The sequence below is a fragment of the Megascapheus bottae genome, chromosome 2, assembly GCF_031878675.1.
Source record: "Megascapheus bottae isolate mThoBot1 chromosome 2, mThoBot2.hap1, whole genome shotgun sequence".
Taxonomy (NCBI): domain Eukaryota; kingdom Metazoa; phylum Chordata; class Mammalia; order Rodentia; family Geomyidae; genus Megascapheus; species Megascapheus bottae.
Genome location: NC_143510.1, coordinates 61,989,032 through 62,003,603, shown reverse-complemented (window position 1 = coordinate 62,003,603; position 14,572 = coordinate 61,989,032). Strand labels below are relative to the sequence as shown.

General features: G+C 34.8%; 1 protein-coding gene across 7 annotated transcripts in view; it reads right to left on the bottom strand.

Moving 5' to 3' along the window:
* Positions 1 to 14,572, bottom strand: part of Cnot2 (CCR4-NOT transcription complex subunit 2) — a 91,532-nt gene that overhangs the window by 65,512 nt on the left and 11,448 nt on the right. For 3 of the 7 annotated variants that reach the window (XM_090328242.1, XM_090328239.1, XM_090328244.1), the window contains exon 2: positions 2,190 to 2,332. Coding sequence is in view for 6 of the 7 variants with exons in the window: in XM_090328239.1 (XP_090184365.1) it covers positions 2,190 to 2,237 (48 nt within the window). In the remaining variant the exon portion in view is untranslated. Of the gene's footprint in view, positions 1 to 2,189; positions 2,333 to 10,266; positions 10,381 to 14,572 lie in introns of all 7 variants that reach the window. The other 4 variants (XM_090328238.1, XM_090328243.1, XM_090328240.1 and 1 more) reach the window with 3 other exon arrangements.

Here is a 14,572-nt window from a genome sequence, read left to right as displayed (position 1 = left end):
TCAAAAGTAGTCAAAGCTAAGAAAATATGCCTTCCTAGACTAAATTCCTACAGTTCAAACAGGTCTACAAAGACAACTGAAGAAATTTTCTTCTTGTTAAACTTGAATATCAGCACATGATCAGTATGCTTTAAAAAACATAAGAATCTAAAGTGCTCTAAAAGTAAAAGGGAATTTTTACTTTAATTATGAAAAATAACAAAATTCCTCCAAAGTCAAAAATTTTAAAGTCTAAGTTTTTTCTTAGTATTCACAAACTAACAGATGTTAGTACAATACAAATTTTAGCTTGCTAATTTAATACTCATTTGAATATCCACATATTCATCACACTAGCAGAAAATTATATCTCTGTCTTTCAGGGAAGCTTCAAAATTTTACAGCCCAGATTTAAACTATTTCAAAGATTTAAACTATTAAAAACTATTCAATGCATAAACAATTCCAACATAAGTATCATTATAAAACAAGGAAAGGTACAAAGAAAATGTTTTTTGGATTTTTTTTTTGCCAGTCCTGGGCTTAAGCTCAGGGGCTGAGCACTGTCCTTGGATTTTTCTCAAGGCTAGAGTTCTACCATTTAAGCCTCAGCACCACGTCTGGCTTTTTCTAAGTATGTGGTACCAAGGAATCGAACCCGGGTCTTCATGCATGCTAGGCAAGCACTCTACCACTAGGCCAAACTCCCGGCCCCCAAAGAAAATGTTTTACATGAGAAAATCCTGACCAAGAATACACTTCCTAGAAAAGTTCAAAATTTGTAACATTAGGAAATCATGACTGGAATAAAAGAGTACTTTTAAAGAAGCAAAAGCAAAAATAAGTAAATGTCTTCGAATGTACAACATAATCTTGCTTTATTCCTAAGTATCAATTTTACAATACTATATGAATATAGGTACAAGAGTCAAACTGACTATACTGTATCATATAAAACTCATACTCCAGAGCTCCAGATTATGAGCTCTGAAATGCCACATAATCTAGAATCACAATATTTTTAGAATAATGTAGTAGAACCTACCAAAAGTTCAAGAAGTATGACATTCAAAATCTTATGAGGAACAACAGCAAGTACAAATAATGAGCAAAGACTATGTTGGTCAAGTCTATGAGGACACACAAAAAAGTTATAGTACAGTTTCTAAAGTTCTGGCAAGAAACTTCATACACTGAATTAATTCAAAGTCTAGAAAGGTTAAATATATATATATATATATATATTTAAAATTAGAGACAGTTTCCAAAACAGAACCCAGATCTTGTAATAGAAGGCTCTGTTCAAATAAATAAAACAACTGGTAGGTAAAATTGGGTAGCTAGCTAAAGCTCTTGCTCTCAGATTAGCTGCCTTCTAGGCCCGAAGTAATGAAACTGCTGAGGTACAGGGAAGATATGGATACATATTTGTGAAAGATGTCTAGAACTTTATTTTTAGATTACTAAATAATACTAGAGCACTACAAATGAGTAATTTTTCTTTCTAAAGTATTCAATTTAAATGTTAAGTACTATCTCTAAAATTCATCTTTTAAAAACTCAAAAAGAAATTTGTTATATCTGAAGTATCTTTCTTGTGTACACACACACACACAAGGGACAGATAATATTAACCAACTTATTAAATGAAAAAAACAAGCATTGTAAGGACAGTAAACAAATGACAAATTCACAAACCTAGGGTGTTAAATATCTCCAACTTATTAAATGACAAAACAAGCATTGTAAGAACAGTAAACAAATGACAAATTCAAATTGGGTGTTAAATATCTTGAGTCTCATTCTATTTCTAATACAATCTAATTTTGTCCACATTTCTGTGATACTCATGAAAAATACAATTCAAAATTTATGTTTTAGTTTTTCAAAAAGATATGCAAAAGCAATCAGCATTTTGTTTTCTGAACCACTACCTCCAAATCCAAGCATGAAGTAATAAAATATATGATAACCAACATTTGAGTTATTAATCCAAAACTATTTTGATATTCAAAAATACACATTATCAGCATGCTTTATTTTGAAAAATGTTACCATTTCAACTGTAAATTCGAATGTGTCTTTATGACTGCAACTATAATTTTTCAAATTCACATAAATCCAGTAGAATATTTCCAACTAAACATGACACATTTAACTCTTCAATATAGCTATAACCAAAATAGAAGGGAGGGAAAAGAAGGTCTTACCTGGTAGTTTCTTTTCTCAGATAATGTATGTCCATCAGTCCTCACCATAGAGTCGTGTCCTTTCCTCACAGTACTGGAGGCAATCAAATAGAACTGTCACTCAAGGGTCGTGTCACAGGAAGGACCGCCCACCAGTTCTCCCTCTAGAGTGGAATTATCCAAAAGCCATCAAAATTACTAACATGTTATATGAACACCAATAAAATAAATCCAATATTACACATACACAAAAAATCCTAATTATTTTATAGTTTTATTTAGGGAGCACTAGACTGGCAGATATATTTTTAGATAAACTCTTCCCTCTTTACTCCTTTTTTTACATCACACACCAAGAAGAAATTTAAAGTGATAAAAATTGAAGCATATAAAATAGCTCACCTTTTGACAACCACTTTCTGTTCTCTTAAATATTGCCTGGTTAGTCTCAGCAATACTAAATTAATTCAGATTCAGTCATTTAACTGAAGTCTTATATACTAGAATAGTAATAGCAATCACATTTTTTGGGAGGTTTTTTTGTTTTTGGTACTGGTCCTCAGGCTCAAACTCAAGGTATGGGCTCTGTCCCTGATCTTTTTCGCTCAAGGCCAGCAATCTACCCACTTGAGCCACAGTTTCACTTTGCACTTCTAGCTAGTTAACTGGAGATAGACTTTCCTGCCCCGGGTGGCTTCAAACCATGGCCTCTTGGATAGCTAGGATAATAGGCATGAGCCACCAGCACACAGCTAGAAATGTGTTACTTTTATAGCTACTGATTATTGACATGTGTAAAGCTTATTTCTAAGATAGAATGAATGAGTGTATAATATTTTAAGGTGATTTATAAATGTAAACCTAATTCAGTATTCTATTAAAGTTCACTCCAATGAGCAACAACAACAAAAATGTCAACTTCCATGGATGCTTTTATCTTTGGTCTCCAATTATAATAAGCATATTCCAAAAAAAATCACTTTTGACAACTGGGCAATACTTGGACAAAGATAAACAAATCTAAAAAGTGTCCATACCTGTAACATATTATTACTATTAAAATTATATTCACACTTAGAGTAACAGTATCACAAGAAAAATAGTTCAGAAGTCAATGAGTAAATTTAAAATCATAAAGAGAACATTATCAGTATTATTAAAAACCAACAAATATCCATATGGGTTACCTCTAAAAACTTAAGATGGGCAGGGAGCATAGCCCAGTGGTAGAGTGCTCACCCAGTATGCATAAACCCCTGGGTTCAATTTCTTGGTACCATACATTCAGAAAAAGGCATTAAGTGGTGCTCAAGTGGCAGAGCACTAGCCTTGAGCAAAAAGTGTCCAAGGACAGTGCAAGACCCTGAGTTCAAGCCCAGGACTGACAAAAAAAAAAAAAAAACCAAAGACCTGGGCTTGATTCCTTAGTACCACATACATAGAAAAAGCCAGAAGTGGTGCTACAGCTCAAGTGATAGAGAGCCCTGAGAAAGCCCACGGATAGTGTTCAGGCCCTGAGTTCAAGCCCCAGAACTGGCAAAAAAAGAAAAAAAAGCCAGGGGAAATTAATACTATTTTTTAAAGAATTCATGTGATAAAATCCTATCTTCTAGCTCCTATTTTACACGTACTAGCACAAAGTTACTTGGCACTAAGTTTTTTTACTCAGTTACCATCTTACATTGTATATATTTAAATTAAGTACTTTAAGATGTCTGACTCTACAGCAAACCTGCAATTGCTCATTATCAATTTATACGTACAATTTTTGCATGTACATTTTAAATTAAATATATCTAAAAATGATAAAATGGTTTTAGCCATTTGTATTACTACCACATATCATTTATCATTAGGCAAGCAATTAGAAAATCTGTCATTTACTTGATCACTCATTCATTTATAATACTGAACCTAGAAAGGTTTTGCACATGATAGGCAAGCACATATCCCTAGCTTGGAATTAGGTTACTCAGAAGGAAGCATTACAAAGTGAAGTGGATGTCCAAAGTCAAGTAACATATTTGATTTAATTTTAATGACTGTCACACCAAAAAAGAGAACAAAATTGTTATTATTGCATCTCCTAAACATTAACCTTGTTTTGATATTGAAGCCATGTAACTTAAGCTTTGAAACAGTATGTTTTACCATTAATACATCATGCTGACTAAACTCAATAGAGAACAGTATAAAATTTCAGCAATTATTTTATTTTCCTTATAAATATATTTTGTTTAAAGTCCAATATAGTGTACCCTTTCACCAAAGGTATTTTTTGGGTGCCAGTGACTCATGCCTATAATCCTAGCTACTCAAGAGGCTAAGATCTGAGGATTACAGTTCAAAATAACCTAGGTAAGGAACATTTAACTAATTATCAAAATGCTACAAGTGGAGCTCTGGCTCTGTTGTACGGCCCCTGAACTCAAGCACAAAAAAAAAAATGGAAGGAAGGAAGGGAGGAAGGGAGGGAGGGAGGGAAGGAGGGAGGGAGGGAGGGAAGGAGGGAGGGAGGGAAGAAAAGAGAGGAGAGGACAGGACAGGATGGAAAAATCGACTGATTTAAATCTAAAACCAAGCAAAGCAATTTTCAATACAAAAATGTAGTCATTATACAATCTAATTATACTAAGAATGAAATTTTATATGCTAAATATGAGAATAATCAAATTATTTAATCAACAAAAGTAATCTTCATTCTGGAGAACTACAGATTTTAATATAATGGAAAAATTTATTTTTGTTCCCCCCTCTATAAATAATCTTAAATATCCTATGATCTAGGTTTCAATCCATAATCAACACTGATTCTAACCAATACTGGAAGTGATCTTTCTAGAAAACAGTAGGGAAATGAATTGGAGGCACTTTATTTTCTTCTGAGAGAACATGAAAAAAATATCACCACTGTCTTCACTATAATGTAATAAAAATGTTCTATTAATCCATTATGTTGATAATCTTCATACCGGATATAAAAGAGGATGTATGTACAAAGAAACAAGCAAGTAAGAGAATATGAACCCTACTAAGTTTATATACATTTTTCAAAGAACCCCATAAATGTTCAAGAGTCAGAAAAGACAAGTACATATTTGCAAAGTATAATGAAACTTCCTTTAAGACAAGGGTGTCGTCTATGATAGGAAAGAGAACTTTTGTGTGTGCTCTGGTTCTAGGGCTTGAAACAGAAAGCCTGGGTAGTGTCCCTGAGGTTTTTTTTTGCTCAGGACCATCAATTAGCCACAGCGCCACTTCTGTTTTCTTGTTGGTTAATTACAGATAAAGAATCTCTCCAACTTTCCTGCCCAGAGTGACTTTGAATCAAGATCCTTAGATCTCAGCCTCTTAAGTAGCTAAGATTACAGAAGTGAGCTATTGGGGCCTGGCTAGAAGAGGTTACTTTTATCCATCTTAAATAGCAAACTAGAGCTCCTGGGTCATTACATGTAGTTTTAAAGCTGATAGAAGAGGTATATGGACTCTAAACAAGTGCCTAATATTCTCATTGTGTTAAATCAATCATCTAAATAAGGTCCACGTTAGGGGAGACAGTGAGGCACTAGCATTTGTAGAATAAATAGAAACTGCCGAATTAAAGAACTCTTAGAGACCCTGGAAAAAGAAATTCTCTGAAGGCATTCATAGTCTGGAGAAAATGCCTTTCAAGAGAAATATTCAAAACAATTCTGCAAGTTCATGTTCACATCAACCAAAAGAGAAAGACCTCTTAACACAGGGTACGGGTTCAGAAGGTAATGAGTGTTTAAACAATCAAATGAGTTTTACAGATGCCACGGATAAGCCCTACAAGCTTAACAAAACCAAGCTCCAAAAAGATCAAACTGATGCAAGTAACATGAAATTTTGCCATGTAAAAGTATTCAGATCAAAAAAATCCTTAATTAACTCATTCACATAATATTCTAGGGAAGGCAGAACTATAAGGATTAAAATACTGTAAAACAATGTTTTTGGCTATATGAAATTTTGAAATATTAATACCTCAAATTTTAAAAAAATATTCCATATAAACTAATTAACTCGGAAAAGTGGACAATTACCATGCTTTCATTTTTCTCCACTTAACTGCTCAACACCATTCAAAATAATATCCAAGTATTTTGTAGGCTGAAAGCAGTATCTAAAATACCTAAAATTTAGTAGTCATTGTAAGTCTTTAAGTTAAAATGTAAATTTATTTAGCTTAAGATCATTGTACCTGCTGGACAGGTTTTACTTAATACAAAGGATATATTTAAGGTTGGCTATTAATTAAAACAAGATGTGACTAATTTCATTAAGCTTAATAAAAGCTCCTGTGAGCCATTACCATTAAACCTTAGTATTTTTAGATACAACTATGTTAATCAAACTTTTCTTGTTAATAGACCCAGCAAAAATGCAATCACAAAATACTTCCTTGTTGCTATAAACTAATTTTTTTTTTTTTTTTTTTTTGCCAGTCCTGGGCTTGAGCTCAGGGCCTGAGCACTGTCCTTGGACTTTCTCAAGGCTAGACCTCTACCACTTGAGCCTCAGCACCACTTCCAGCTTTTTTCTATGCATGTGGTACCAAGGAATTGAACCCAGGTCTTTGTGCATGCTAGGCAAGCACTCTACCACTAGGCCAAACTCCCGGCCCCTATAAACTAATTTTTAATTTGGCTGCAAGAATAAATGTTTTCAAAATCATGAGCTGATGACTATGGAACATATGAGAAACTAGCAGATAAAAGAAAACTCAAAATTTCCTTTTCATATTCGTCTAAGAAAAGCGCTATACTAACTAAAAATATTTTTTCTTAGTATCTTAATAATGTAAGCCTTATCGTTCTATAATTAACATGCAGAAATATTCCCTTGAAATCATAATTCAATATGCTATAATTTTTGTATATCTTCTATTTTCTATAGTGGTAGCTTTCCCTTGAGTCACACCTGCAATCCTTTTTATTTGCTTTTTTCAAATAGGGTTCACTCCCCGCTCCCCCCTTAGCTAGCTTCAGACCATAAGCCCCTACCTACACCTCCTGTATAGTTGAGATTATATAGGCCTGACCATCATACTCACTAGTTTGCTGAGATGGAGATGTGAATAACTTTTTGCGTGGTTTCAGAGAACTTAGAACCATCATCCTCCCAATCTCTACCTTTGGAGAAGGTGGGATTACAGATATGCCTCATCATGACCAGAAGCCTAATACACTGCTTCTAACATGTATGTATTAATTCTCACAAATATTCCAATAATTCTGGACCTAGTACAGACAGCTGCAGAGATGTTAAGAACAGTGTTAGCATAGAAGGACTTAAGCAAAGCTAGAACATATACTGTAGCATTAGGGAAACAAGAAGATTAAGGGTATAGTCAAAGTAGTGAATATAATGATAGGTAAAAACTAAGGATATTGCTTACCATTTGCCTGTACTAAGTAAGCATCAGCCATACCAGCTTTCTCAGTGTTTCTCAAACATAGTTTTCCATTTAGTGCCTTCATATTTATTGCTCCGTTATGGTGTTACCCTAATTTTTCAATGACAAATGTCTTGCTGACATTAACATTCTTTGCTGTCTATAGCCAAAAAAGACTTCCCAGAATTTCCCACTGCATGAATTTTCATATTTTCTATTCTCATAGAATCCAGGTCCCTTCAACAGAGGAACCTTGTCTATAGTGCTTACCACTGTTATTTCAAGTACTACAAACAGTGACACCCAATAGATATATTTTTATTGGCTGCACCACAAGAAAGATTAAATCTTTTACTAACTTTAATTTTATGAAAGTGTGAGTTTCCTTTAGAGGACTGCAGAAGAAACATCCTCTAATAAGACCAGCTTCATCTTAAAAGTTGGTTACTATGAATCATTTAAAATAAACTTTTTTTTTTGCCAGTCCTGGGCTTGAGCTCAGGGCCTGAACACTGTCCTTGGACTTTCTCAAGGCTAGAGCTCTACCACTTGAGCCTCAGCACCACTTCTGGCTTCTATGTATGTGGTACCAAGGAATCGAACCCGGGTCTTCGTGCATGCTAGGCAAGCACTCTACCACTAGGCCAAACTCCCGGCCCCTAAAACAAACTTTCTAAAAATACGAATTTCCTGGCTGGGAATGGTAGAGTGTTACCCTAGCATGCACGAAGACCCACGTTCGATTCCTTGGTACCATATACATATAGAAAAAAGCCAGAAATGGTGCTGTGTCTCAAGTGGTAGAACATTGTCCTTGAAAAAGCTCAAGGACAGTGCCTAGGCCCTGAGTTCAAGGCCCAAGACTGGCCAAAAAAAAAAAAAAAAAAAAAAAGAATTTCCTTTCATCCTAAAGAAGAGACTCCTTGAGTTTAATATTAAACTATATTTTTCACATAATCTAAATTTCCAATTGCAAACAATTTCAATTTTGTTAAAATTTGGAAGCCTTAAAAGTGCTTTAATAGAATCTTTCTGAACTTTTACTAACTTTTTTTTAGAGTTTTTGCATTTGCTTTTTTTTTTCTGATAATGCAGCATCTCAAACACTCTTGGTTAACTCTCCAATAACCATTCTACCGTGCTATCACAAATGGTTTTTTTTTTTTTCTCACAAGATTCAAGAGTGGTCCCAAGGTATGGGAAAGGCCCATGAAGTCATTTAGTACATGACAGACATGTACTTCTATGATTCTTATAGGCTTGCCCCCAGCTGCCTGTCTGTATTGTTATTTTTTTAATTGTAATGTATAGAGGGGTTGCAGTTATATATTTGCCAGATAGTAGATGCATTACTTCTCACATATTGATACCCTTTCTCATGTTTTTGTCTCCATTTCCCTCCCCCAACCCCCGTATTGTTAATTTTTTTTATGGCCACTGAATGACATTCAAAATACCCAACTGGCCTTTGGCAGAATAAAGATTTCCCCCCTTTGAATCAATACTGTAATACTACCTTTTACTGACTTATTAAAGGGGGAAAGAAGAGGAGAAGTTACATCTTCATTTAACTAACTAAATCTTAGGATTTCCTTAATTAAAAATACAGGCAAAAGCCAATAGTGGGTATTAACAATTGCCCAACGACAGTTCCTGAAGCTGGAGATCAACAGTTTATGTTGACCTCAGGAGGCTGAGATTTGAGGATCATGTTTCAGCAGACAAATTCATCAGACTCCAATTAACTAGCAAAAAGTCAGAATTGGAGGCATGGCTCAAATGGAAGAGCACCAACTATAAGCAAAAAAGCCAATCCAAAGTATGAGACCCTGAGTTTACACCACAAAACAATAACAATTAAAAGGAAAATTTCCACTTAGTCCACCAGGGCTTTTTAAAAGAAGTAAAGAAAAAGAAGATATATTTAAGATTATAATCTCAAAATAAAGCAGGAACCTAAGCACTTTGCTTCATCCCTCTACAGTACTCCCCAAGAAGGGTTGGACACAACTTCTCATATCTGACCCCTCTTCCTCCACCAATTTGCAAATTAGGAAGAGGCTCTAACTCTAAATATGAAAGGTCAAGAATACTATGGTCCCATCTGCCTCCAAATCATCTCACCCATAGAGCTACTACTACCTAGATCAATGTAATAGCCAGCAGCTCTGCATTACAGAAGAATATTAAAGAGTAGAGAGCTCTGAAACTCTCCAAAGGAATTACTTTACTTAGAACAGTGTTGGGAAGTTCAAGTACTCTCAAAACATGGAAAGTAAAATGTGTACCAGAAAAATGGCACTTGAAATGTAAAGGGGAGATGTCAAGGAGATGTCAATGGAAGATAGGAAATGCAGTCAGAATATTCAATGCATGTCCTATAATATTAAGGAAATTGAGGGCAAAGGTTGGGGTGGGAGAGAGTGGTGGAGCATGATGAGAGAGGTGACATCAATCAAGATGCATTGTATTCATAAACTAATTTTTACAAGTACTAAAAAGTAATAAAAATATAATTTAAAATATGGAGTATGGTAAGTAAAACACAGTAAGCAAGCAATCAACAAAAAAAGCTTAACTAGAAATAGAGGAGAATTTTTTCAAACTGATAGGAGGTACATATGATAAAATCAGAATTCAAATCAAGCACCAGCTGTTTATTTCTGCACTCCTAGGTACCTGGGCAGGCTAAAAGGATTGAAGTTCAAGGGCAGCTAATGCAGAAAAGTCCATGAAATCCTTGGTCTCAAGTAGGCCAGTGGCATGTGCCTGTCATCCAATCTTTGACAAAAGCTGAAATCAAGAGGAATGTTCCAGTCATAGGCATGAAACTCTATGAAAACTATCTCAACAAAAGAAACTGGATTTGGTACTACACATCAGCCATCCCAGCTATAATGGGAGACTTAAACTAAGTGGTTCACAATCCAGACACATATCTGGGCAGGAATGGGATATTCTATTTTAAAAATAGGAACAAATCAGCCACTCGGGAAAGCAGTGTGGAGGTTTCTTAAAGAACTCAAATCGATTCCGCTATATACCACTTCTGGGCACCTACCCTGAACATCATAACCCAAGATATGATAATGACACCTGTTCAGCTATGTTCATCTCTGCACTATTCACAATAGCCAGGCGATGGAAACGACCCAGATGCCCTACTGCAGATGAATGGATACAGAAAATGTGGTATATATGTATGCATATATATATATATATATATATATGAATTCTACATAGCCAACAGATAAGATAAAATAATGGCATTTTCAGGGAAGTGGATGAATCTAGAGCAAATCATGTTGAGTGAGACAAGACAAGACCAAAGGAACAAAAGGCGCGTGGTATCCTTAATATGTGGCTATTACATCCAAACAGTACAAGAGGGAGGACTCAAAAGTTGCATACCCAATGCTATGGACAACCTAGAAATATAAACACAACTACATAGTCATAAAACCTTATGACTCTATAGACATAATGTTTTATTACATAGATTATTATGTATCTATGACATACAAACCCTCAGCGTAATTTTGATTATGTTCTAAAATCTAAGTGCCTGTGATTGTATATAGATTCCCTTTTTGAATACCTGTTTGTTAAACACGTCATTTGAAATATGATGTGAAAATCAATGTTAATAAATTCTGTAATTAAAAAAACATTAAAATATATATATATATACTTGGCTTTTAGTAAGTTAGTATTCTCAGTATTCTACTGTGTTAAGGAGAAGAATCTCAGAATTCCCTAAAGCAACGTAATTTAATATTTGCTTTTTTGAAATCCTAGTTATTAAACATTGAAATGTCAAAAAAAAAATAGGAACAAAAAGGGGCCAGAGACATGGCACAAAGGGAGAGAGCATCTGCTTAGGAAGCATGAGACTGAGTTCAAAATCCTAGAACTGCTCCATCCTTCGAAACAGTTCATATCACAATGAAGAATAAAATGCTACTTTCTTCAAAGATGAGGAACAACACAAAGCTGTCCATTCTTGCCTACTTCATCCACACTGCACTGAAGACCATTACCCAGAATGAAACAGAAGCATTCAGTTTAGAGAGCCAAACTGCCTCTAGTTTAAATTTATGAAGTAAATTCCATTTCTAAATTACCAAAGAGACTAACTAGTTAAGAGTAAGCTTAACAAAGGCCTAACATTCATACTCAGGAACACAAAACATTGTGGAAAGAAATTAAGGAGCTATATAATGGTATCCCATGTTTATTGAAGACTCAAGATAGCAATATACTTCAAACTTTTACTGATTCAAAACAATCTACCTGGCTTCTGGGCAAAAAAAACACAAGTTAATTCTATCTGTAAAATGGAAAGATTTCAATTAACTTTCTGTAACAACCATAAAATATATATATGACAGCCAAGCATGGTAGCTCAGTGGCTCATACCTGTAATCCTAACTACTCAGGAGGCTGAGATTGGAGGATCACAGTTCAAAGCCAGGTCTGGCACTAAAGTCTGTGAGACTCTTATCTCCAATGATCCACTAGAAAATCAGAAGTGGCGCTGTGGCTCAAGTGGTAGAGCACTAGCCCTGATCTGAAGAGCTCCGGGATAGCACCCAGGCCCAGAGTTCAGGCCCAGAGCATACATATACAAGGTAATTTTAATCAGAGTAAAAGTCGAAGTCCTTATGGTGGCTTAAGAGTCATGCCTCATTTTTCTGTATCCATCTACCATTCTCTTCCTTTCCTGTGGCACATCAGTCACTCAAACTTCCTTTGCAATTTTCAATCAAAAGACAGCAAATCTCTTTTCATGGGGTATATACTCTTTGTTTCTATCCCTTCCTGGACTTTTGTCACGGATATGTACACAATTGCTCTTTTCCAGGGCTCACTCCTTTCCTTTCTTGGTAAGAACTTCACTGATCAGACCATTTAAATCTGTTCCCCAAATATATGCCATACTCCTTTTTCTCTGTCATAATACATGGGTTTTGTTTTGGTTTTTCATTTTGTACATTGCTAGGTTGTCTTAGAACAGTACCTGGAACATAGAAGCTAATGAAAAACTTGCTAAAATAACAAAATCAATAACAAAGTATCTAAAAGAAGCTAAAAGTCACTACTTGCCTTGCCTACAAATCACTCATTTTCAAATATGTCCATAAATATTAGAGTGATTTTGAAATTCACTAAACAGCCTAAGTTTAATAAAAACAAAACCTAATTTTAGCATTCAATATCTTCACTACATTTTATGTTAATAGCTAGCAGTCTACCTAGTTGAAAGTACTTGATCAATCATGGCGTAATCTTTCTGTACACTAATATCACCTTATGTTGTGTCACTTTAAACATTATTTATCTACTCCACAGAATGTAGGAAGAGACCAGAGACCTATTATTACTTTTAGCCTACATTTAGCCTTGCTTTTTTTTTGGGGGGGGGGGGGGGCACTGACTCCAGCGACATCCTCAGCCCTGTCTTTAGTCTTCATATTACTAAGAATGAATTTAGGGGGAAAAAATGGTTTCAATATTTATTACAACTGCTTAGATTAACTATTCAGTAAAATTTTAAAAAATAAAATGTTTAAATACTGTCATTTTATGTCTTGAGCAATTTTCATACAACTGTATACACTATCACTAACAATATAAAAGTAGACAAGAAAAAACATCTTTATCCTGGCTTGATATTTTAACAAAAATATTATTTGTCCAAAGCTGGCTTCTAAAATTAAAACTAGGCCGGGGGTTTGGCCTAGTGGTTAAAGTGCTTGCCTAGCATGCATGAAGACCCGGGTTCAATTCCTCAGTACCACATACATAGAAAAAAAGTCGGAAGTGGTGCCGAGCCTCAAGTGGTAGAGCTCTAGCCTTGAGAAAGTCCAAGGACAGTGCTCAGGCCCTGAGCTCAAGCCCAGGACCGGCAAAAAAAAAAAAGAGATAAAATTAAAACTAACCAATTCTATATCTTGAGATCTAGATTATTATCAACAATAAATTCTTTAATTTTAATTTCCATAATTACAGTCTTGGAAACTTTTCTAAGTAATGTGCTAATTTTATTTTTCTTAGAAAAACAGACATACTGCCAGGTGCTGGTGGCTCATGCCTTGTAATCCTAGCTATTCAGTAGGCTGAGATCTGAGAATCACAGTTCAAAGCCAGTCAGAGCACAAAAGTCTGTGAGACTCTTATCTCCAATTAACCGCTTACAAAAAACAACGGAAGTAGCACTGTGGCTCAAGTGGTAGAGCTAGCATTGATTTGAAGAGCTCAGGGACAGCACCCAGGCCCAGAGTTCAAGTCCCACAACTGACCAAAAAAAGAAAAGAAAAATAGACATATTAAATATATGATGCTTGAGAATATGACTATGCCTACCATTAAAACTACTAAAATTATAAATGAGTTTACCTTGACCAGATATTGTCTAAATATGTTTTACAAATAAATTTTAGATGAGTTGTTATCAATTTCTTTCTTGGTGGAACTGGAGTTTGAACTCTGCCACTTGTTTTAGATGAGTTGTTATCAATTTATTTTTTGGTGGAAGTAGAGTTTGAACTCTGCCACTTGAGCCATGTCCCTGGCCCTTTTTGCTATAGCTTTTTTTTTTTTTTAATTTTAGACAGAATTTAAAGTGAGATAAGACTATCACTAACTTTCTGCCTGAGTAGCCTCAAACCATAAATTACTCCAAGGAGCCAGGATTGTGTGAGCCACCACATTTATCATAGTTGTCTAGTTTTAAATTATCTGCCTTAGTATTAAAAAAATAAGACTCTGGATGGCAGAATTCTAGTTTCGTAGAAGTTTACTTGAAATAAGCTTTTATATTAGCACAAAATTAAATAATCAGCAAACCTAAAAAGCATGTAAAGGGAATAATTAGACTTTACCAGAACAAAACTAAATACAATGTTCTTTCTTTCATACACAACACTTTTCAGATTCATTACTTTGTAATTCATTTTCCTTGTTTTGCTACCTCATCTAGTTA